The following is a 26,169-nucleotide window of genomic DNA, read 5'->3' on the forward strand; positions in this document are numbered from 1 at the left end:
GTCTTAGGGTTCCACCCGAGGGTGCACAGCCATTAAAGCCTGTTACATTATCTATTTGGCGTTTGGGTTCTTTTGTTTAACATCATTGGGCCGTTTCAACCTCACAAATTTAAGCTAAAATACTCTTGTACAGCTCACAAAAACATCCTGACAAGGTTCACCTGTAAATGACAGCAGGAAAGAAGAAATTACCACATCCCCTCCAGAGGAGGGCAACACAGTGGCTCTACTAGTGCTGGGTTTCCTTGTTGACTCAGATGGTAAAGAATCTGCCTGCAGTAGTTTGATCCGTAGCGGGAGTGGAGAGCGGACCCCAGAGAGCCCTGAGCAGCCCCACTGCCGCCGGCCTAGTTACCACCACATCCCGGAAGGAGCCACAGCTGGCCCCAGTCACCATCACCGCAACTATGAGGAGCAAGGCCGAGACCCAGCAGCCGCACGCCGTCCCCGCCCTTATCGCTGCCTACACGAAGCCCGCACGACAGGCAGCGGCGCAGGGAGTGGCGGCCCGGGTGGCCTCACATTGGCGGCGCCTGCCAGCAGGGACAAAAAGTCATTGCAACGAAAGTTTTGGGAACAGTAAAATGGTTCAATGGAAGAAACGGATATGGTTTCATCAACAGGAATGATACCAAGGAAGATGTATTTGTACACCAGACTGCCATAAAGAATAACCCCAGGAAGTACCTTCGCAGTGTAGGAGATGGAGAGACTGTGGAGTTTGATGTTGTTTAAGGAGAAAAGGGTGCAGAGGCAGCAAATGTTACAGGCCCTGGTGGAGTTCCAGTGCAAGGCAGTAAACATGCAGCAAACCGTAAACATTATAGACGCTATCCACGTCGCAGGGGTCCTCCACGCAATTACCAGCAGAATTACCAGGATAGTGAGAGTGGGGAAAAGAATGAGGGATCGGAGAGCGCTCCCGAAGGCCAGGCCCAACAGCGCCGGCCCTACCGCAGGCGGAGGGTCCCACCTTACTACATGCGGAGACCCTATGGGCGTCGACCACAGTACTCCAACCCTCCTGTGCAGGGAGAGGTGATGGAGGGTGCTGCCTACCAGGGTGCAGGAGAACAAGGTAGACCAGTGAGACAGCATATGTATCGGGGTTATAGACCACGATTCCGTAGGGGCCCTCCTCGCCAAAGACAGCCCAGAGAGGACGGCAATAAAGAAGATAAGGAAAATCAAGGAGATGAGACCCAAGGTCAGCAGCCACCTCAACGTCGGTACCGCCATAACTTCAATTACCGACGCAGACGCCCAGAAAACCCTAAACCACAAGATGGCAAAGAGACAAAAGCAGCCAATTCACCAGCTGAGAATTCGTCTGCTCCCGAGGCTGAGCAGGGTGGGGCTGAGTAAATGCCGGCTTACCATCTCTACCATCATCCGGTTTAGTCATCCAACAAGAAAATGAATATGAAATTACAGCAATAAGAAATGAACGAAAGATTGGAGCTGAAGACCTTAAATGCTTGCTTTTTGCCTGATGACCAGATAACTAGAAGTATCTTCATAATCTATGCAGCATGGGATTTTTATTATTTTTACCTAAAGACGTCTCTTTTTGGTAATGACAAACGTGATTTTTTTTTAAGCCTGTTTTTTCTCAATACACCTTTCCGTTCCGTTCCTTTCAGTCGCTCAGTCGTGTCCGACTCTTTGCGACCCCGTGGACTGTAGTCTACCAGGCTTCTCCATCCATGGGATTCTCCAGGCAAGAATACTGGAGTGGGTTACCATTTCCTTCTCCAGGGGATCTTCCCGACCCAGGGATCGAACCCAGGTCTCCCGCATTGGAGGGAGACGTTTTAACCTCTGAGCCACCAGAAAAGCCACCTTTAAAGGTTTTTAAATTGTTTCATATCTGGTCAAGTTGAGATTTTTAAGAACCTCATTTTTAATTTGTAATAAAAGTTTACAGCTTGATTTTTTTAAAAAAGAAAAAGTCAACAAACTGCAAGCACCTGTTAATAAAGGTCTCAAATAATTGTAAAAAAAAAAAAGAAGAAGAAGAAGAAGAAGAATCTGCCTGCAAAGCAGGAGACCCAGGTTTGATCCTTGAGTCAGGAAGATCCCCTGGAGAAGGGAATGGCTACCTGTTCTTGGAGAATCCCATGGACTTTGGCGGGCTATAGTCCATGGGGTCCCAAAGAGTTGGACACAACTGAGCAACTAACAGTTTCAATTTTCAGGGGTTTTTGTTTGTTTGTTTCTTTTTTTTACTTTACCTACCACCTGCCCCTATTGGCTCTATAAAAGAAATTAGCATCCCAACCAGGCAAGATGGTTCACTAGACACAGGTATATTCTCAGTGTGTAGTTTTTCCAAATAAAGTCACTGTTCCTTGCCCCAACAGTTCATCTCTCGATTTATTGGACTGTCATCCAGTAAGCAATAAGGACTTGGACTCAGCAACTAAAAGAGAAAATACTCAGTATGATACTTTCATTTAAGAAGAAATTATTCATAAGAGATCCATTCAGTCCCTTGAGATATGTGGTAATTTTCAAATATTTTAAATACAAAATTGGGAATATGATTATGAGAGTCCATTCAGTCCCTTGAGATATGTGGTAATTTTCAAATATTTTAAATACAAAATTGGGAATATGATTATGAGAGTAGAAAATCAAAAAATGGGAAAATCTTCAAAATCTGAGATATTTCCAAACATAAAAGTGAGTTTCATAAGTTATATAAAGTTGAAGTTGAAATATAAATTCCAAGAAAAATGGAAGGGGCATATTCTACTTCTTCAATCTGATCAAATATTGATAATATTTGGGCAGTGGTCCTAAAATGGCAGAGGAATAGGATGGGAAGACCACTTTCTCCCCCACAAATTCATTGAAAGATCACTTGAATTCTGAGCAAATTCCACAAAACAGCTTCTGAACACTGGTGGAGGATACCAGGCACCCAGAAAGGCAGCCCATTGTCTTCGAAAGGAGGTAGGAAGAAATATAAAAGATAAAAAGAGAGAGAAAAAGAGTTAAGGATGGATGGAGAACCATCCCAGGAATGGAGATCCATCCCAGGGAGGGAGTCATGAAAGAGGAGAAGTTTCCAAACACCAGGAAACCCTCTCACCCACGGGTCTGTGGGGAGTTCTGGAGTCTCAGAGAGCAACATAACAGGGAGGAAAAAATAAATAAATAAACCCCACAGATTATGCGCCTAACCACAACTCCCAGCAGAGAAGTAGCCCAGACACTCACGTCCACCACCAGCAAGTGGTGGCTGAACAGGGAGGTGTGGGCTGCATTGCTTAGGGTAAGGACCAGGCCTGAATGCCCTGAGGACAATCTGAGGGAGCTAACATGAGATAGCAACCCAAACTGTGGGACAGCCTGAGAGAGAGAGAAAAAAAAAAAGAGAGAGAGAGGGAGAACTTTCCCATGAAAAGCTCTAACCTAAGGCACAGCTGGGCCCACTCACAGAACAAAGGACTGAGCGAACACCAGAGGAGAGCTAGCTGGCTGCAGACCAGCCCATGCCCCGCCAGAGGCAGAAAGGCAGGTGGGCGACGGCAAGAGCCGGAGAGAGAGGGGCAACCTCAGCCCCAGAGATGGCATCCTCTACCAAACTGCGACCAGGTTCCCAGTTGCTAACCAAGTCTTCCTTGGATCCTGGACGGTTGACATCCACCAGGAGAGTCACAGCCAGAAATCTGCTCCCCAGAAGAGACACATGGCACACCTGAGATGATGCGCCCACTATGCACCCAGGAAACCAAGTGGCTGGGACCAGGGAGGTGATAAGACACACCGCCCACCTGGGGAGAGTGCATTCACAAAGCACCTGGTTGCCTGAGCTGCTCAAAAGGGCACAAAACGCAGACCCAACTGAGCCTGTGCCTTTGTGGAGTACCCAAGAAACTGAGTGGCTTAGGCCTGGAAAGCGCATGCAACGCAGGGCCCACTTTAGACAGTTCCCCTGCAGAGCAATCTGGAGCCTGAGCAGTGTAGACCAAGAAAGCACACAAGCTGTGAGCAGGGGTAAACCCAGTGTGGCCCAGACACTGCAAGCACTCCCCACATACACCAGTGATATTTATTTGAAATGTTCCTCCCTCCCTACAGCACAACTGAACAAGTGAGCCTAAATAAGTGACCACCTTTGCACCCTTGTGTCAGGGCAGAAATTAGACACTGAAGAGACTTGCAAACAGAAGAAGCCAAAGTAAACAGAAGGAACCACTTTGGAAGTGACAGGTGCAACAGATTAAAACCCTGCAGTTAGCATTGACTACATTGGAAGGGGCCTATAGACCTCGAGACGGAGAAGGCAATGGCAAGCGACTCAAGTACTCTTGCCTAGAAAATCCCATGGATGGAGCAGCCTGGTAGTCAGACACGACTGAGTGACTTCACTTTCACTTTTCACTTTCACACATTGGAGAAGGAAATGGCAACCCACTCCAGTGTTCTTGCCTGGAGAATCCCAGGGATGGCGAAGCCAGGTGGGCTTCCATCTATGGGGTCACACAGAGTCGGACACGACTGAAGTGACTTAGCAGCAGCAGCATAGACCTCGAGAAGAAGTATAAGCTGGAACAAGGAACTATCTGAAATTGAACTGACTCCACACAGCCTGCAACAGCTCCAGAGAAATTCCTAGATACATTTTACTATTACCATTTTTTAAATTTTTAATATTTTTTTAATTTTTAAGTCCTTTATTGCTCCTTTAATTTTCATTTGTATAACCTACTATTACCTTGGAAAAAAAGACCCTGTTTTTAAAGCAAATTTCGTATATTTTTTTATAATTTTTGTGATTTTGTTTTGTTTTTTTAATATTGTATTTTAGAGAGTCTAACCTCTACTCTAGATTTTTAATCTTTCCTTTTTGGTATTTGTTATCAATTTTGTACCTTTAAGAATCCAATCTTCATTACCCATTTTTACATAGGAGTGTGATAACTGGCTTGATTGCCCCCTCCACCTTTTGACTCTCCTTTTTCTTCCCCAAGTCACCTCTATCTCCTCCCTCCCTCTTCTCCATTTAACTCTGCAAACCTCTCTGGGTGTCTGTCACTGTGGATAATCATTTCATCATTAACCTAGATGTTTTATCATTGGTGCCGTATGGATGGAGAAGTGTTGAGCCTACTGTAAGAATAAGACAGAAAGCCAGAGACAGGAGGCTTAAATCCAAAATCTGAGAACACCATAAAACTTCTGACTCCAGGGAACATTAACTGAAAAGAGCTCATCCAAAACCCTCCATACTGACACTGAAACCAAGATCCACCCAAGAGCCAACAAGTCCCAGAGCAAGACATACCATGCAGACTCTCCAGCAATTCAGGAAGGTAGCCCTGAGCATTAATATACAGGCTGCCCAAAGTCGCACCAAACACATAGAAATGAAAAAACTCACTACTGGACACTTCATTGCACTCCAGAGAGAAGAGATCCAGCTCCACCCACCAGAACACCGACATAAGCTTCCCTAACCAGAAAACCTTGACAAGCCACTCATCCAACCCCATCCATGGGGAGGAACTTCCACAATAAAGAGGAACCACAAACTTCCTGCATACAGAAAGGCCACCCTAAACACAGTAATGTAAACAAGATGAAAAGCCAGAGAAATATTCAGGAGGTAAAGAAACATAATAAAAGCCCACCAAACCAAACAAAAGAGGAGGAGATAGGGAATTCACCTGAAAAAGAATTCAGAATAATGACAGTAAAAAATGATCCAAAATCTTGAAGACAAAATGGAGTTACAAATAAATAGTCTGGAGACAAGGATTGATAAGATGCAAGAAATGTTTAACAAGGACCTAGGAAAAATAAAAAAGAATCAATAAATAATTAATAATGCAATAACTGAGATCAAAAACACTCTAGAGGGAACCAAGAGTAGAATAACGGAGGGAGAAGACAGGATAAGTGAGGTGGAAGATAGAATGTGGAAATAAATGAAGCAGAGAGGAAAAAAGAATTAAAAGAAATGAAGACAACCTCAGAGACCTCTGGGACAATGTCAAATGCCCCAACATTCGAATCATAGGAGTCCCAGAAAAAGAAGACCAAAAGAAAGGCCATGAGAAAATACTTGAGGAGATAATAGTTGAAAACTTCCCTAAAATGGGGAAGGAAATATTCTTAAACTGGCTGTATACTTGTATACTCATTGCTTTTCCTTTTTATGTAAAGTCTACTACATTTAAGGCCTCAGTGGATAATGTTTTCCATATCCCATAGGTTTTAAGACTTCGTATTTTTGTTATCTTTCTGTAATGATGTTGTTTTTAATTGCTGTGTACTCAGTGAGTGATATAAACACATTGCAAATTTCAGATTTCTAATAAAAAATTTTATAAAATTAAAAAGAAAAATTTTTTAAAAATGGGGAAGGAAATAGTCACCCAAGTCCAAGAAACCCAGAGAGTCACAAACAGCATAAACTCAAGGCGAATAACCCCAAGAAACATATTAATGAAATTAATGAATATCAAACACAAAAAACAAATATTAAAACCAGAAAGGGAAAAACGCCAAATAAAACACAAAGGGATTCCCATAAGGATAACAGCTGATCTTTCTATAGAAACTCTTCAGGCCAGGAGGGAATGGCAGGACATACTTAAAGTGTTGAAAGAAAATAATTTACAGCCCAGATTACTGTACCCAGCAAGGATCTCATTCAAATATGAAGGAGAAATCAAAAGCTTTAAAGACAAGCAAAAGCTGAGAGAATTCAGCATCACCAAATTCAGCTCTCCAACAAATGCTAAAGGGTCTTCTCTAGACAGGAAACACAGAAAGGGTGTATAAACTCAAACCCAAAACAACAAAGTAAATGGCAACGGGATCATTTTTATCAATAATTACCTTAAATGTAAATGGATTGAATGCCCCAACCAAAAGACAAAGACTGGCTGAATGGATACAAAACAAGACCCCTATATATGTTGTCTACAAGAGACCCACCTCAAAATAAGGGACACAAATAGACTGAAAGTGAAGGGCTGGAAAAAGATATTTCATGCAAATGGAGACGAAAAGAAAGCAGGAGTCATAATACTCATATCAGATAAATGGACTTTGAAATAAAGGCCGTGAAAAGAGACAAAGAAGGGCTCTACATTGTGATCAAAGGATCAATCCAAGAAGAAGATATAACAATTATAAATATATATGCACCCAATATAGGAGCACCGCAATATGTATGGCAAATGCTAACAAGTATGAAAGGGGAAATTAACAGTAACACAATAATAGTGGGAGACTTTAATACCCCACTCACACCTATGGATAGATAAACCAAACAGAAAAGCAACAAGGAAACACAAACTTTAAGTGCTACAATGAACCAGTTACACCTAATTGATATCTATAGGACATTTCACCCTAAAACAATGAATTTCATCTTTTTCTCAAGTGCACACGGAACCTTCTCCAGGATAGATTACATCCTGGGCCATAAATCAAGCCTTGGTAAATTCAAACAATTGAAATCATTGCAAGCATCTTTTCTGATCACAGTGTGGTAAGATTAGATGTCAACTATAGGAAAAAAAAACTATTAAAAATATAAACATATAGAGGCTAAACAATACGCTGCTGAATAACCAACAAATCATACAAGAAATCAAAATATGCATAGAAACGAATAAAGAGGAGGAAAAAAACCCAAAACCTATGGAACTCAGTAAAAGCAGTGCTAAGGGGAAGGTTCATAGCAATACAAGCTTACCTCAAGAAACAAGAGGAAAATCAACTAAATAACCTAACTCCACTCAAAAGCCTCTTGATGAAAGTGAAAGAGGAGAGTGAAAAGGTTGGCTTGAAGCTCAACATTCAGAAAACAAAGATCATGGCATCTGGTCCCATCACTTCATGGGAAATAGATGGGGAAACAGTGGAGACAGTGTCAGACTTTATTTTTGGGGGCTCCAAAATCACTGTGGATGCTGATTGCAGCCATGAAATTAAAAGACGCTTACTCCTTGGAAGGTAAGTTATGACCAACCTTAATAGTATATTAAAAAGCAGATACATTACTTTGCCAACAAAGGTCCCTCTAGTCAAGGCTATGGTTTTTCCCGTGGTCATGTATGGATGTGAGAGTTGGACTGTGAAGAAAGCTGATCACGGAAGAATTGATGCTTTTGAACTGTGGTGCTGGAGAAGACTCTTGAGAGTCCCTTGGACTGCAAGGAGATCCAACCAGTCCATTCTAAAGGAGATCAATCCTGGATGTTCATTGGAAGGACTGATGCTAAAGCTGAAACTGCAATACTTTGGCCACCTCATGCGACGAGTTGACTCACTGGAAAAGACTCTGATGCTGGGAAAGGTTGGGGGCGGGAGGAGACGGGGACGACAGAGAATGAGATGGCTGGATGGCATCACCGACTCGATGGACATGAGTTTGAGTGAACTCCGGGAGTTGGTGATGGACAGGGAGGCCTGGCATGCTGTGATTCATGGGGTTGCGGATAGTCGGACACGACTGAGCGACTGAACTGAACTGAACTGAACTGAACACCTATAGCAACTAGAAAAGGAAGAAATGAAGAACCCCAGGGTTAGTAGAAGAAAAGAAATCACAAAAATTAGGGCAGAAGTAAATGCAAAAGAAACAAAGGAGATCATATGAAAAATCAACAAAGCTAAAAGCTGGTTTTTTGAGAAGATAAATAAAATAGACAAACCATTAGCCAGACTCATCAAGAATAAAAAGAAGAATCAAATCAACAAAATTAGAAATGAAAATGGACAAATCACAACAGACAACGCAGAAATACAAAGGATCATAAGAGAATACTATCACCAACTATATGCCAATAAAATGGACAACTTGGAAGAAATGGACAAATTCTTAAAAAGTACAACTTTTCAAAACTGAACCAGGAAGAAATAGAAAATCTTAACAAACCCATTACAAGCACGGAAATCGAAACTGTAATCAGAAATCTTTCAGCAAACAAAACCCCAGGACCAGATGGCTCACAGCTGAATTCTATCCAAAATTTAGAGAAGAGCTAACACCTATCCTACTCAAACTCTTCCAGAAAATTCCTGAGGAAGGTAAACATCCAAACTCATTCTATGAGGCCACCATCAACCTAATACCAAAGCCAGACAAAGATGCCACAAAAAAAGAAAACTACAGACCAATATTACTGATGAACATAGATGCAAAAATCCTTAACAAAATCCTAGCAAACGGAATGCAACAACATATTAAAAAGATCATACATCATGACCAACTGGGCTTTATCTCAAGGATGCAAGGATTTTTTAATATCTACAAATCAATGTAATACACCACATTAACAGATTGAAAGATAAAAACCATATGATTATCTCAATAGATGCAGAGGAAGACTTTGACAAAATTCAACATCAATTATGATTAAAAAAATAACCTCCAGAAAGCAGGCATAGGAGGAACATAGCTCAACATAATAAAAGCCATATATGATAAACCCACAGCAAACATTATCCTCGATGGTGAAAAATAGAAAGCATCTTCCCTAAAGTCAGGAACAAGACAAGGGTGCCCACTCTCATCACTACTATTCAACACAGTTTTGGAAGTTTTAGCCACAGACATCAGAGCAGAAAAAGAAATAAAAGGAATCCAGACTGCAAAAGAAGAAGTAAAACTCTCACTGTTTGCAAATGACATGATCTTCTACATGTGAAACCCTAAAGACTCCACCAGAAAATTACTAGAGCTAATCAATGAATATAGTAAAGTTGCAAGATATAAAATCCACACACATAAAACCCTTGCATTCCTATACACTAACAATGAGAAAACATAAAGAGAAATTAAGGAAACAATTCCATTCACCATTGCAACGAAAAGAATAAAACACTTAGGAATATATCTACCTAAAGAAACAAAAGACCGATATATAGAAAACTATAAAACACTGGTGAAAGAAATCAAAGAGGACACAAATAGATGGAGAAATATACCCTGTTCGTGGAAAGGAAGAATCAATATAGTGAAAGCAAGCATACTACCCAAAGCAATCTATAGATTCAATGCAATCCCTATCAAGCTACCAACGGTATTTTTCACAGAGCTAGAACAAATAATTTCACAATTTGTATGGAAATACAAAAAACTTAAATAGCCAAAGCAATCTTGAGAAAGAAGAATGGAACTGGGGGAATCAACCCACCTGACTTCAACCTATATTACAAAGCTACAGTCATCAAGACAGTATGGTACTGGCACAAAGACAGAAATATAGATCAATGAAACAAAATAGAAAGCCCAGAGATAAATCCACGCACCTATGGACAACTTCTCTTTGACAAAGGAGGCAAGAATATACAATGGAGAAAAGAAAATCTCTTTAACAAGTGGTGCTGGGAAAACTGGTCAACCACTTATAAAAGAATGAAACTAGAACACTTTCTAACACCATACACAAAAATAAACTCAAAATGAATTAAAGATCTAAACATAAGACCGGAAGCTATAAAGCTCCTAGAGGAAAACATAGGCAAAACACTCTCTGACATAAATCACAGCAGGATCCTCTATGACCCACCTCCCAGAGTAATGGAAATAAAAGCAAAAATAAACAAATAGGACCTAATTAAACCTAAAAGCTTTTGCACAAGGAAGAAAACTATAAGCAAGGTGAAAAGACAGCCTTCAGAATGGAAGAAAATAATAGCAAACGAATCAACTGACAAAGAATTAATCTCAATAATATGCAAGCAGATCCTGCAGCTCAATTCCAGAAAAATAAACAACTCAATCAAAGAATGGGCCAAAGAACTAAACAGACATTTCTCCAAAGAAGACATAAAGATGGCTAACAAACACATGAAAAGATGCTCAACATCACTCATTATCAGAGAAATGCAAATCAAAACCACAATGAAGTACCATCTCATGCAGGTCAGAATGACCGCTATCAAAAAGTATACAAACAATAAATGCTAGACAGGGTGTGGAGAAAAGGGAACCCTCTTACACTGTTTTTGGGAATGCAAACTAGTACAGTCACTATGGAAAACAGTGTGGAAATTCCTTAAAAAACTGATAACAGAACTGCCATATGACCCAGCAATCCCACTGCTGGGCATACACACCGAGGAAACTAGAATTGAAAGAGACACGTGTACCCCAATGTTCATCACAGCCCTGTTTATATTAGCTAGGACATGGAAGCAACCTAGATGTCCATTGGCAGATGAGTGGATAAGAAAGATGTGGTACGCATACCCAATGGAATATTATTCGGCCATTAAAAAAATACATTTGAATCAGTTCTAACGAGGTGAATGAAACTGGAGCCTATTATACAGAGTGAAGTGATTCAGAAAGAAAAACACCTATACAGTATACTAACACACATGTATGGAATTTAGAAAGATGGTAACGATAACCTTGTATACGGGACAGCAAAAAAGACGCAGATGTATAGAACAGTCTTTTGGATTCTGTGGGAGAAGGCGAGGGTGGGATGATCTGAGAGAATAGCATTGAAACATGTATATTATCATATGTGAAACAGATCATCAGTCCTGGTTCTATTCATGAGACAGGGTGCTCAGGTTGCTGCACTGGGATGACTCTGAGGGATGGAATGGGGAGGGAGCTGGGAGGGGGGTTCAGGATGGAGAACACATATATACCCATGGCTGATTCATGTCAATGTATAGCAAAAAACACTACAATATTATAAAGTAATTAGCCTCCAATTAAAATTTTAAAAAGAAAGTAACTATTACAACTTAAAAAATAATCCAATTAATAAAGCAGGAAAGGACTCACATAGATCCTTTGAGAGAGAGAAAGCTGATGGCTAACATATCCATATACATAGTTAGCCTCTTGGGAAATGAAATAATAGCAATGTAAGATCATTAGGACTCCTGTTTTCTCATCCTAAAATTTTTTCATTTACTTCACAAAAGAATCTGTTAAATAGATGTCTCAGATACTGTGATATACATGTGCTAGTGTTGCACAGGTGTATTTGCAAGCATCTTTTGGTGTGGATCTTTCTCCTCTCAATATTAAAATATGGTCAAATAAGATCCATCATAAAAATTAGAAATATCTTCACTTTAGGTTATACCCCTCCACAGCTAATACCGTATTTCTGTACCCCATTTAATTAATAAGATATTTGGACACATGTTCTATTTTTACAGGAAGCATTTTATGCCTCTCATCCCTCTTCTAATTGGGCTTCAATTCCTATCATTGACTCTTGACAGTCCCTTGGGCTGCAAAGTGATCAAACCAGTCAATCCTAGAGGAAATCAGTCCTGAATATTCATTGAAAGGACTGATGCTGAAGCTGAAACTCTAATCCTTTGGACACCTGATGGGAAGAACTGACTCGTTGGAAAAGACCCTGATGCTGGGAAAGATTGAAGGCAGGACAAGGGGATGACAGAGGATGAGATGGTTGGATGGCATCACCGACTAGATGGACATGAGTTTGAGCAAGTTCCAGGAGTTGTTGAAAGACAGAGAAGCCTGGTGTGCTGCAGTCCATGGGGTTGCAAAGAGTCAAACACAACTGAGTGACTGAACTGATTTCGGTCATTTAGTTGGCATCACAAAACACTGCCTTTCTGAGTTCAATATTCACGTCTCCTTTTCCTATCATAACAATATTAATACATTGATATTTAATTAAGCAAACAAACCAATTACAGCAGGCTCTGGGCTCTGGGCTGAGCTGAGCTGGTACTCAAACGACCTCAGGTAAACATCTGGGATATCCTTATCTCTAATGTTTACCTGCAGTGTCCTTTGGGCTCTTGGACTCTCCTGCATAGGAATTCTGAAAAGAAAGTCTTCCTGCGACAGGCTCAATCCTTTTATGGATGGTTGATGTTGGAGACTGAGGCTTTGCCCCAGACAAGACAGCAGGAAGGAGACAAACACTGGTCCGTTAGCCGGACTTTGGACTCAAAAAGCAACAACCGTGTCTCATCCATACCCAGGTGATACAAACTCAAGGATGCAGCAGAGGAGATATTTACATCTCTCTTTGTTTGCTCATTAGGTTTATTTCCCTAATGTTGTAATGACCATGAATTCCCACAGGGAATTCTGGACAGAATTCTTGACAGATTTTTTTTCCTGGTGATTCTCTATGCCCAGGATAACATTAACAAGCCAGGTGAATTCAATGCTTATTAATCCGTCTATCTTAACTCTTGCTTTCCAAAGGTCTAAACTGCCAGTGCCTTAACTCAACCCTGAATTTAAATTTTCTCCAATGAGACTGAGGCAACTATCTTGAATAGGTCCATTGACTCATTAAATAATTGACTTGTAATGGCTACATACCCCATTAAACCTATAGAAAATTGTAATTCCCCTCTTTATAAGGAGGCTTCCCAGGTGGCACAGTGGTGAAAGAATTGCTTGCCAGCACAGGAGACACAAGAGAGGCAGGTTTGATCCCTGGGTTGGGAAGATTCAGTGGAGTAAGAAATGGCAACCCACTCCAGTATCCTTGCCTGAAAAATTCCACGGACAGAGGAACCTGGTAAGTTATAGTCCATGGGGTCACAAAGAGTCAGACCCACTAAGTGACTGGGCACACACATACAGTGTTTATATGAGGGACAATTTTGTTTCTTTAATGTAAAATATTGGATAGTGCACTCTTCCAGTTCCTGACAGTTTTGCTAAAATCATTAGGCATTTCATATTTATATCTAAAGTTGAGAGCTGTCCTCTTGCTTCTCATTATGAAATGTTTGAAAGTTTGGGGATATATTTAGATTTTTTTTAAGTACCATAATCTGCCTTAGTACAGTGTATGTATGTATGTATGTATGTGTTAGTCACTCAGTTGTGTCTGACTCTGCAATCCCATGGTTGTAGCCCGTGAGTCTCCTCTGTCCATGAGATTTCCCAGGCAAGAATACTGGAGTGGTCTATCATTTCCTTCTCTAGGAGATCTTCCCAAGCCAGGGATAAAACCTGTGTCACCTGCATTGCAGGCAGATTCTTTACCATCTGCACCACCAAGGAAACCTGCCTTAGTACATTATAGGAAGTTAATTTTTAGAGAAGCTCCTTTTGTGAGGTAGTGCTGTTTTAACTTCCTTCTCCATTTCAGGGATGGGTCTGGGATGTATTTAATGTTCTGTTGAAAATTGCAAACTGATTTTGGGATGGAGTCTTGATTGGAATTATTTCAGGATGCTTCCAGTTCTCAGGCTTTGGTTAGTGGTTCTCAATCAGAGATGGTTTTACTCCTGGGGTTGTTTGACAATGTAAAGTCAAATGCTGCGAAATACCACAATACACAGGATAGCAGGGAACACAAGTATCCTGTCCCAAAGTTAACATTGAAGATGTGAAAAGCCATTTACACCAGCGCTTCTCCAACTCCACTGTGCATACAAGTCACCAGGAACTGTAATTCAGGGCAAATTCTCATTGAGCAGGTCTCCAGTGGGCCTGAGGACTCTGCATTTCTAACAATATCATGGCAGTGTGAAATTATAGGTCCTAATCTCTGGGTAATATTTTGAGTAACAAGGCTCTGGGCCTATGTTAGAGTCAGGTACAGGAATATTTATGTGTTCTGTAACAAAACTAATTTTTTTACACAATTTTGAAATAAAAGTGTTTCACCCACTGCATAGGCTGTGATAAACTCTGGTTGATTCTTTTATATAAATGCTTTTGGATGATAGTAAATAATATATGTCAGGAAAAGACTTTGTAGTTGGCAGAATACAGGCCTCAAAATAATGTGTACATCCTAATTCCAGGCACTTTTTAATATGTCAGTTTATATAAAGGGGGATAAAGCTAGTAGATAAACTAAATTTGCTTATCATTGACCTTAAAATGGACTTCCCTGGTGGCTCAGTTTGTAAAGAATCTTCCTGCAAGGCAGGAGAACCAGGTTTGATCCCTGGGTCTGGAAGATCCCCTGAAAAGGGAATGGCTACCCACTCCAGTATTCTTCCTTGGAGAATTCCATGGACAGAGGAGAATGGCAGGCTATATAGTCCATGGGGTCACAAGAGTCAAGCATGACTGAATGACTAACACAGACAGACAAGACCCAGCAATCCTACTACTGGGCATATACCATGAGAAAACCACAATTCATAAAGACATATAAACCCCAATGTTCATTGCAACGCTAATTGCAATAGCCAGGACATGGAAGCAACCTAGATATTCATCAATAGATGAAGGGATAAAGAAGTTGTGGTACATATATATAACTAAATATTCAGTTCAGTTCAGTTCAGTTCAGTCACTCAGTCGTGTCCGACTCTTTGCGACCCCATGAATCACAGCACGCCAGGCCTCCCTGTCCATCACCAATTCCCGGAGTACACTCAAACTCATGTCCATCGAGTCGGTGAGGCCATCCAGCCATCTCATTCTCTGTCGTCCCAGTCTCCTCCTGCCTCCAATCCCTCCCAACATCAGAGTCTTTTCCAGTGAGTCAGCTCTTTGCATCAGGTGGCCAAACTATTGGAGTTTCAGCTTTAGCATCAGTCCTTTCAATGAACACCCAGGACTGATCTCCTCTAGAATGGACTGGTTGGATCTCCTTGCAGTCCAAGGGACTCTCAAGAGTCTTCTCCAGCACCACAGTTCAAAAGCATCAATTCTTCGGCAATCAGCTTTCTTCACAGTCCAACTCTCACATCCATACATGACCAAGGAAAAAACCATAGCCTTGACTAGATGGACCTTGGTTGGCAAAGTAATGTCTCTGCTTTTTAATATGCTATCTAGGTTGGTCATAACTTTCCTTCCAAGGAGTAAGCGTCTTTTAATTTCATGGCTGCAATCAGCATCTGCAGTGATTTTGGAGCCCAAAAAAATAAAGTCTGACATTGTTTCCACTGTTTCCCCATCTATTTCCCATGAACTAAATATTACTTCATCATAAAAAGGAACAAATTTGAGTCAGTTTGAAGTGGATGAACCTAGAGCCTGTTATACAGAGCAGAGTTTGAAAGAGAAAAACAAATATCATATATTCATTTCAGTTCAGTCACTCAGTCATTTCCGAATTTGTATGACCCCGTGGACTGCAGCACACCAGGCTTCCCTGTCCATCACCAACTCCCAGAGCTTGCTGATCCTCATGTCCATTGAGTCAGTGATGCCATCCAACCATCTCATCCTCTGTCATCCCCTTCTCCTCCCGCCTTCAATCTTTCCCATCATCAGGGTCTTTTCCAATGACTCAGTTCTTTACATCAAGTAGTCAGGCATTGGAGTTTCAGCTTCAGCATAAGTCCTTCAAATGAGTATTCAGAACTTATTTCCTTTAAGATTGACTGATTGAATCTCCTTGTAGTCCAAGGGACTTTCAAGAGTCTTTTCCAACACCACAGTTTAAAAGCATCAATTATTTGGTGCTCAGCTTTCTTTAAAGTCCAACTCTCACATCCATACACGACCACTAGAAAAACCATAAATTTGACTACAGGGACCTTTCTTGGCAAAGTAATGTCTCTGCTTTTAATATGCTGTTTAGGTTGGTCATATCTTTCCTTCCAAGGAGCAAGAATCTTTTAATTTCATGGCAGCAGTCACCATCTGCAGTGATTTTGCAGCCCAAGAAAATAAAGTATCTCACTACTTCCATCGTTTCCCCATCTATTTGTCATAAAGTGATGGGACCGGATGCCATCATCTTAGTTTATTTTGATGTTGAGTTTGAAGCCAACTTTCTCACTCTCTTCTTTCACTTTCATCAAAAGGCTCTTTAGTTCTTCTTCACTTTCTGCCATGAGGGTGGTGTCATCTGCATATCTGAGGTTATTGATATTTCTTCCAGCTATCTTGATTCCAGCTTGTGCTTCATCCAGCCCAGCATTTTGCATGATGAATTCTGCATTTAAGTTAAATAAGCAGGGTGACAATATGCAGCCTTGATATACTCCTTTCCCAATTTGGAACCAGTATGCTGTTCCATGTCCAGTTCTAACTGTTGCTTCCTGACCTGCATACAAATTTCTCATGAGACAGGTAAGGTGGTCTGTTATTCCCATCTCTTTAAGAATTTTGCACAGTTTTTGGTGATCCACACAATCAAAGGTTTTGGTGTAGTCAATAAAGCAGAAGTAGATGCTTTTCTGGAACTCTCTTGCATTCTCAATGATCCAACAGATGTTGGCAATTTGATCTCTGATTTTTCCCCTGCCTTTTCTAAATCCAGCTTGCACATCTGGAAGTTCATGGTTCACGTACTGTTGAAGCCTGGCTTGGAGAATTTTGAGCATTACTTTGCTAGCATGTGAGATGAGTACAATTGTGTGGTAGTCTGAACATTCTTTGGCATTGCCTCTCTTTGGGATTGGAATGAAAACTGACCTTTTCCAGCCCTGTGGCCACTGCTGAGTTTTCCAAATTTGCTGGCATATTGAGTGCAGCACTTTCACAGCATCATCTTTCAGGATTTGAAATAGCTCAACTGGAATTCCATCACCTTCACTAGCTTTGTTCATAGTGATACTTCCTAAGGTCCATTGGATTTTGCATTCCAGGATGTCTGGCTCTAGTGATTAAACCATCGTGGTTATCTGGGTCATGAAGATATTTTTTGTATAGTTCTTCTGTGTTTTGTTGCCACCTCTTCTTAATATCTTCTGCTTCTGTTAGGTCCATGTCATTTCTGTCCGTTATTGTGCCCATCTTGGCATGAAATGTTCCCTTGGTATCTCTAATTTTCTTGAAGAGATCTCTAGTCTTTCCCATTCTATTGTTTTTCTCTATTTAATATCGTGTATTAACACATATATATGGAATCTAGAAAAGTGGTACTGATAAACCTATCTGCAAGGCAGGAATAGAGACACAGATATAGAAGATGAACTTGTGGACACAGCTGGAGAGGGTGGGACAAATTGAGAGGATAGCAATGACATACCATTGACACTACCATGTGTAAAATAGTTAGCTAGTGGGAAGCTGCTGTATAACACAGGGAGCCCAGCCTGATGCTCTGTGATGACTTAAAGGGCTGGGATAGGAAGAGGGTGGGAGGGGGTCTAAAGAGGGAGGGGATATATGTATAAAAAAAATAAAAATGAAATGAAATTATATACAAAAAATGATTAGGAGTACAGACCTAAACATTCCTGTACCTGACTCTAGCAGAGGTCGAGAGCCTTGTTAGTCAAAGTGTTACCCTCAAGACCAGAATCTGCAACATCATACCCCTACACAGCTATTAGAAATGCAGAGTCCTTGGACTCACTGGAGACCTGTTCAATAAGAATTTGCCCTGAATTACAATTCCTGGTGACTTGTATCCACAGTGGAATTGGGGAAGTGATGGTGTAAGTGGGTTTCCTATCCTGTAGACAACATTTGGGGAAGGATAATTATTGGTGTTGAGTGTTATCCTGTTAATTTTGAGTGTTTTACAGCATCCCACTTTACATTGCCGAATAACCCCAGGAGCAATACCATCTCTAGATGAGAACCACAAATGAAAGCCTGAGAACTGGAAGCATCCTGATAGAATTCCAATCAAGATTCCATCCAAAAATCAATTTGTAATTTTCTGCAGAACATTAAATTCCTCTGAGCCCCATTCCTGAAACAGAGGATGAAGTTATAATAGTGCTACCTCACAGAAGGAACTTCTTTACAAATTAAATCAGATCATCCTTATAAAGTGCTAAGGTTGGTCATGGTGCTTGAAAATATCTAAATATATCTCATAACTTACATATACTTTATAATGAGGGGCAAAATGACAGCTCTCAACTTCAGGTATAATATGAAGTTCCTAATGGTTTTAGTAAGTGTCAGGAAGCCAAAGATTTCCCAGGTGGTGCAGTGGTAAAGAATCCTCCTGCAATGCAGGAGATGTGGGTTCAATCTCTGGGTTGGGAACGCTCCCTGGAGGAGGAAATGGCAACCCACTCCAGTATTCTTGCCAGCAAAATCTCATAGACAGAGGAGCCTGGCAGGCTGCTCTCCATAGGGTTGCAAATAGCTGGACAGATTGAGAATGCCTGAAAGCAAAAATGAAAGTCAGGAAGACAAAAGGTGCACTGCCAAATGGTTTCCATTAGAGAAACAAAACTGTCCCTCTTATAATGAAGGGAATAATTATTTTCTAAGGGTTTCATGGGCTGTTAGCTATCACAAGTCTATGCTTTTATGATTCAAGGGAACAAGTCAAGACAGTTGCCTTAGACTGAGATGTTGGAGAAAACTTAAATTCAGGATTGAGATACAGTACTGGGAGTTTAGACCTCTGGAAAGGAAGAGAGTTATTGGAGAATGATTAATAAACATTGAAATCTCCTGACTTATAGCTAGTATCCTGGGAACAGAGAATCAGAAGACAAAATTCCTTTTTGTCCAGACCAGTGTCCACAGGGAAATCATGTAGTAACAAGGGCAGGTTACTGCTACAAGGCTTAGTAACAAGAGGGAAATGAATCTACTTAGCAGACAGAGGGAGCAGTAAATATCTCCTCTGCTGCATCCCTGAGCTTGTACCACCTTGGCACGGACTAGAATTGGTTGTTCCTTTTGGAGTCCAAAGTCTGACTAAAGGACCAATACTTGAACCCTACATGCTCTCTCATCTGGGGACAGAGCTCCAGTCTCCATCATCAACCAGCCAGGAAGGGATTTAGACTTCCACGGGGAAACCTTCATCTCAGAGTTCCCATGCAAGAGATTTCAAGAACCCAAAAGACATTACAAGAAAAGGTCAGAAAGAATGTTCACTAGCAGTCACCTGAGAACCATTTCAGCCTAACCCAGAGCCCAGAGATAACTATGGTTGGTTGCTCGCTTGATTAAATATCAATTCATTTTTATGATGCTAGAAAGAGAAGTGAGTGTTCAACTCAGTATGGCAATATTTAACAATGCCAATTAAATGATATCAATGTAAGTCCAAATAGAACAGGGGTGAGAAGCATAAAGTGCTTCCAGTAGAAGTAAAACAAATGTCCAATATCTTATTCATTTACTGGAGTAGAGAAATTGGGTATTAGCAACAGATGGACATAAGACATAGTGAGGGCATTTCTTTTTAATCTGTTTTTAATTGGAGGATAATTGCTTTACAATATTGTATTGGTTTCTGCCATACATCAACATGAATCAGTCATAGGTAAACTTATGTTTACCCTCCCTCTTGAATCTCCCTCCTGCCTTCCCCATCCCACACCTCTAGGTTGTCACAGAGTACTGGTTTGAGTTTTCTGCATAATACAGAAAATTCCCACTGGCTATCTTTTTCTATCCTATTTTACATGTGGCATTTCTTTCTGATTTTTATGACAGGACATATTTGATCACGTTTCAGTGTTGATTAGAAAGGTCCATACTAAGGAATGTACTGCAAATACATCCTTGAAACAACAGTTGCCAAAGACATAAAATTCAGTTTTCTTCTGTGAAAGAAAAGAAAACAAAATCTATGATGTGAAAAGGGGTGTGCTAATGAACTCAGTTTCCAATTATTTCATTACCTCTGAGGATGAATATATATGTGGATTTGTTAGCCCTTTATGTCTTATCTGCATAAGTCTTCCAATTTTGTGTAATAGGATCTGTGAGCTTTTATGTTTTAGTGCAGTATCTCAAACAAAGAATTGGAGTTTTTCACAAATTGGGTGTTTTAGTTTCTTTGCTGCTGGTGCTGCTAAGTCGCTTCAGTCATGTTCGACTCTATGCGGCCCCATAGATGGCAGCCCACCAGGCTCCCCCATCCCTGGGATTCTCCAGGCAAGAACACTGGAGTGGGTTGCCATTTCCTTCGTTAGGTAAGTATAATTGTATTTGAGAGGGACTGTGAGTGTATGTAAATTTTGTGTAGTCACATCTACCATCAGTCATATTGTGTTCTCCCCATTGCTCTTCAATTTTAATTTTTTCCCAAAAGAATTGGGCCAGCATATTATTACTCCTCACCTGCAAATCATTGTTTTAAACAAAATGAGTAGTGAAAATTTTACCAGTTTAGTGCTAATAAATTACATAAGTTCCCAGCAAGTTTTACATCTAATTATCCCTTAATGCTCTTTCTGATATTTTGTGATGTGTGTGTGTGTGTGTGTGTGTGTGCTTAGTTGCTCAGTCATGTCCAACTCTTTGTGACCTCGTGGCTCCTCTGTCCATGGAATTCTCTGGGCAAGGACACTGGAGTGGTTGCCATTCCCTTCTCCAGGGGATCTTCCTGATCCAGGGATGGAACCCGGGTCTCCTGCATTTGTGATTAGATCTATATCTAAATGTTGCCTCACATTCAGCCATCATGAGGAAAACATCCTTTTTTACCATTTGACTAAGGATCACTTATACCTTCCTTAAGCATATTGAAAGCAGCAAATCTCCATAAATGTGAAATTACAACTTGGATACTGCTTTCTCGTTACCTTTTATTTTTTAATTAACTTTTATTGGAGTATAGTTGCTTTACAATGTTGTGTTAGTTTCTATTGTACAGCAAACTGAATCAACCACACATATACATATATCCCCTCCCTTTTGTAATTCTTTCCACTCAGGTCCCCACAGGGCATGAAGTAGAGTTCCCTATGCTATATAATAGGTTTTCATTAGTTATCTATTTTATACATAGTATCAATAGTGTCCATGTGTCAATCTCAACCTCCCAATTCCTCCCACCTCCTCTTATCCCCTTGGAATCCATGCATTTATTCTCTATGTCTGCATCTCTATTTCTGCTTTTCATATGACCCAGCAACCTCACTCCTGGGCATATACCCAGAGAAAACCATAATTCAAAACTTTACATGCACTCCAATGTTCATTGCAGCACTATTTACAATAGCCAGGACATAGAAGAAACCTAAATGTCTAACAACAGAGAAATGGATAAAGAAAATAAGGCTGGAATTGTTTTCATGTCTGAAGGTTTTGGGTGTGTGTGGACTGCAGAGGTCACTGATCATTGGGCAAAGATCAGAACTCGGACTAGAGTATCTAGTATACTAGAGTAGATAAGTAGGACTTATCAGAAAGGCAATCAAAACTCAAGAATAATAAAGAGAAAATGCCACATATGAAAATAGAGATAGAGGTTTGCCAATAGGAGAGTATCATATGAAACCAGTAGCTCAAATAAATATTAAATAGTCTCAGGAGAAACAAGATTTGTTGCATGAGACTAAAAATGGACAACATTCAATCCACATTCATTGTACCTTATATACATCTTTTTATAAAATGTTGGATTTTTCCCTTTGATCATTTTTCTCTTCTACTGTACAATTTGTGTTTCAGATTAGAGGAGAATTATAGATATATATACAGGCATCTTTGATCACTGAAAAGAGCAAATAATGTATGCTTAATACAAGAAAGAAAATGACCATACCAAAATAAAACTCAAATTTATTGGTATCTGAGGTTATTGCTAGATGCCAGTTGTAAATAATTTGATCTGATTGACTTGAGTTGTGTCAACTAAGTCAGTCAGGGTAGTTAGGGGTGAAATAGCCTAGGAAGCCAGGGTCTACTGTGAGTATGTGAGAGAGACTTGGTGCCTTGTGGGGTGTGAGAAGTCCTGAGATCAGGCGTGCTGAACTTATATAGTCCAAAGTGACTCATACAGAGGCCATAACTCAGTCAACAGAAGGATTTATTTAAACATACAAGACAGTTTCCGCCTGCGCTGCCGCCACCTCTGCCGCCGCTTAGGGCCTGGCTCCGCTCCTCCTCCTTCTCCGCCTTCTTTCCTGAGTGCTGCCTGGCCTGCCGCCATGGCGAACGTGGACGACACGAAACTGTACGACGTCCTGGGCGTCCCTCCTGGCGCCAGCGAGAACGAGCTGAAGAAGGCATACAGAAAGTTAGCCAAAGAATACCATCCTGATAAGAATACAAATGCTGGTGACAAATTCAAAGAAATAAGTTTTGCATATGAAGTACTATCAAATCCTGAGAAGCGCGAACTATATGACAGATATGGAGAACAAGGTCTTCGGGAAGGTAGCGGTGGAGGTGGTGGCATGGATGATATTTTCTCTCACATTTTTGGTGGAGGATTATTTAGCTTCATGGGTAATCAGAGCAGAAGTTGAAATGGCAGAAGAGAAGACATGATGCATCGACTCAAAGTATCTTTAGAAGACAAGACAACCAAACTACAACTTAGCAAGAATGTACTCTGTAGTGCATGCAGTGGCCAAGGTGGGAAGTCTGGAGTTGTTCAGAAGTGTAGTGCTTGTCGGGGTCGAGGTGTGCGCATCATGATCAGACAGCTGGCTCCAGGAATGGTACAGCAGATGCAGTCTGTGTGTTCTGACTGTAATGGAGAAGGAGAGGTAATTAATGAAAAGGACCGCTGTAAAAAATGTGAAGGGAAGAAAGTGATTAAAGAAGTCAAGATTCTTGAAGTCCACGTAGACAAAGGCATGAAACATGGACAGAGAATTACATTTACTGGGGAAGCGGACCAGGCCCCAAGAGTGGAACCAGGAGACATTGTTCTTTTGCTACAAGAAAAAGAGCATGAGGTGTTCCAGAGAGATGGGAATGATTTGCACATGACATATAAGATAGGACTTGTTGAAGCTCTTTGTGGATTTCAGTTCATGTTTAAGCACCTTGATGGGCGTCAGATTGTGGTGAAATACCCGCCTGGCAAAGTCATTGAGCCAGGATGTGTTCGTGTAGTTCGAGGTGAAGGAATGCCACAATATCGTAATCCTTTTGAAAAAGGTGATCTTTACATAAAGTTTGATGTGCAGTTTCCTGAAAACAACTGGATCAACCCAGATAAACTTTCTGAATTAGAAGATCTTCTGCCATCTAGACCAGAAGTTCCAAATATTATTGGAGACACAGAGGAGGTGGAGCTTCAAGAATGTGATAGCACTCAGGGCTCAGGAGGTGGTCAGAGGCGTGAAGCCTATAATGATAGCTCTGATGAAGAAAGCAGTAGCCATCATGGACCAGGAGTGCAATGTGCCCATCAGTAAACTCTGCCAACAAATCGCACAGGTGGATTTTCTTTCCACATTGGTTTTCTGCAATCCAGCTGGAGCATCTGGTTAACGCAGATGAACTGATGGACATCTGTTGGTCTGTGTGTAACTTTTAAAATTGGTATAGTATCTACAGAGTGTATAATTTAAACTAACCACAAAGCTTTACATCTTCATTTCGACTGTTCTATAGCAGAATAAAGCACTTGAAAGGAAAACAAGACTCCCTTTCACACATGGGTTATAAGTTTCAGTCCTGGTATCTGTGCTTGATTTTTATCAGTTTTGTGTAGATTTTATGTTTCATATTTTAAATTCAAATCCCACATTGTAAAGTTTGTGTACAGTTTGTCCTGAAGCTTTCTGTTTGGCTGCACCTGCATAAGCTGCTACAAATAGAATAAAGAATTTCATAGCCTATAAAAAAAATAAAAAAAAAAACATACAAGACAGTCTTGCAACAATTTCAGAAAGTGTTGGAGGAACATAGTACAGATGAAAGACTCCCGTGACTTGCAATTTCAGCAGCATCAGGAGGCCACCTTGGTCCTCAACATCCTCTGACACCACCAGTCCTCACTCTACCTTTTGCCCATTACCCTCCCCACACTGGCTTCCTTTCTTTAAACTAGAACATCTTAAATAAGCACCAGCCAGGGCCTTTGAAATGGCTGTTCTCCCTGCCAAGCACATACTTGGTATATTCAAGGCTCCTGCACGCTCTTCATTGAGGTCTATGTTCAAAGTCACCCTATCTGCATGCCTTGCCTGAACATCTATTAAAAGTAACACCCCCTCTTTACTCTTTCCCCTTACACTTGCTTTCATTTTTTTCATAGTCTCTGTCACCATCTGACATGCTGTACTTTCTTATTTCCTATATTCTTTCTCCATAACTGGATTTTAGGAGAATTGGTTTTTAAGGACTGCATACACCGCCAAATCCAAGAACAAGATACTGAAATTAATTCTTAACAACAAAATATAAATGGTAGCCTTTCAGTAATGTGAGGATGAAAATTAAACATGTCATTTTCCCCTTTCTTTGTAGTTACCTCCAAAACATGGCACAAAGGAATTTAACAAGACCTTCAGAATTTCTTCTCCTGGGATTCTCAGAGGAACCAGAACTACAACCCCTCGTGTTTGGGCTTTTCCTCTCCATGTACCTGATCACTGTGTTTGGAAACCTGCTCATCATCTTGGCCATCAGCTCAGACTCCCACCTCCACACCCCCATGTACTTCTTCCTCTCCAACCTGTCCTTTGTAGACATCTGCTTCACCTCCACCACCATCCCCAAAATGCTATGGAACATCTACATCCAAAGCCAAATTATAACCTATGACGCCTGCATCATTCAGGTGTATTTTTTAATGCTGTTTGCAGGGTTGGATGACTTCCTCCTGACGGTAATGGCCTATGACCGGTTTGTGGCCATCTGTCACCCCCTGTACTACACGGTCATCATGAATCCGAAAGTCTGTAGAATTCTGGTTCTGATTAGCTGGGCCATCAGTGTCCTGCATTCCTTGTTACAGACCTTAATGGTGTTGAGACTGTCCTTCTGTGGAGAGTTGGAAATCCCTCACTATTTCTGTGAACTCAATCAGATGGTCCAACTTGCCTGTTCTGACAGCTTTCCCAATGACTTGGTGATATACGTCACAGCTGTGCTGCTGGCTGGTGGTCCCCTCACTGGAATCTTTTACTCTTACACTAATATAGCGTCTTCCATCCACAGAATCTCATCTGCTCAGGGGAAGTATAAAGCATTTTCAACCTGTGTATCTCACCTCTCAGTTGTCTCCTTATTTTATTGTACAAGCCTAGGAGTATATGTTAGCTCTGCTGCTACCCACAGCTCCCAGTCAAGTGCAACAGCATCAATGATGTACACTGTGGTCACACCCATGCTGAATCCTTTCATCTATAGTCTAAGGAACAGAGACATAAAGAGGACTCTGAAGGCATTCTTCAGAATGGCAGCTCTAAAAAGGACACTTGTTCTGAGATAAAGAAAGGCACATAATTGAAGGATTCAGAGTTCCAGTGCTCAAAATTGCAAATCTTTGATCAGATTCTTTGATCTGGCTGTGAAAGTAGAACTTGCTCCTTCTATTTATTTCCTGGAATTTTCATCTCTTTTATTTCAACATCTCCATACAGTTTATGTCACTCACTTTATTGAAGTGTGTGCTCACTCTCTCTTTCATATACAAG

The 26,169-nt window shown here is 40.8% G+C and overlaps 1 protein-coding gene and 2 pseudogenes across 1 annotated transcript; all 3 read left to right on the top strand.

The window, feature by feature from the left end:
* The first annotated feature begins 407 nt into the window (after nt 1-407).
* On the top strand, nt 408-1,409 carry LOC129558609 (Y-box-binding protein 1 pseudogene; annotated as a pseudogene).
* Nucleotides 1,410-18,268: 16,859 nt separating this feature from the next.
* On the top strand, nt 18,269-25,964 carry LOC129558098 (olfactory receptor-like protein OLF4). Its single transcript, XM_055428926.2, has 2 exons — nt 18,269-18,300; nt 24,998-25,964. Exons 1-2 carry the CDS (start codon nt 18,296-18,298, stop codon nt 25,962-25,964), a joined length of 972 nt encoding a protein of 323 aa, XP_055284901.2. The 5' UTR covers nt 18,269-18,295.
* Nucleotides 22,666-24,223, top strand: LOC129559364 (dnaJ homolog subfamily A member 2 pseudogene; annotated as a pseudogene).
* Nucleotides 25,965-26,169: the final 205 nt, after the last annotated feature.

This window comes from Moschus berezovskii, chromosome 8 (genome assembly GCF_049115385.1).
Source record: "Moschus berezovskii isolate FMDL1 chromosome 8, NW_MosBer_1.0, whole genome shotgun sequence".
NCBI lineage: Eukaryota > Metazoa > Chordata > Mammalia > Artiodactyla > Moschidae > Moschus > Moschus berezovskii.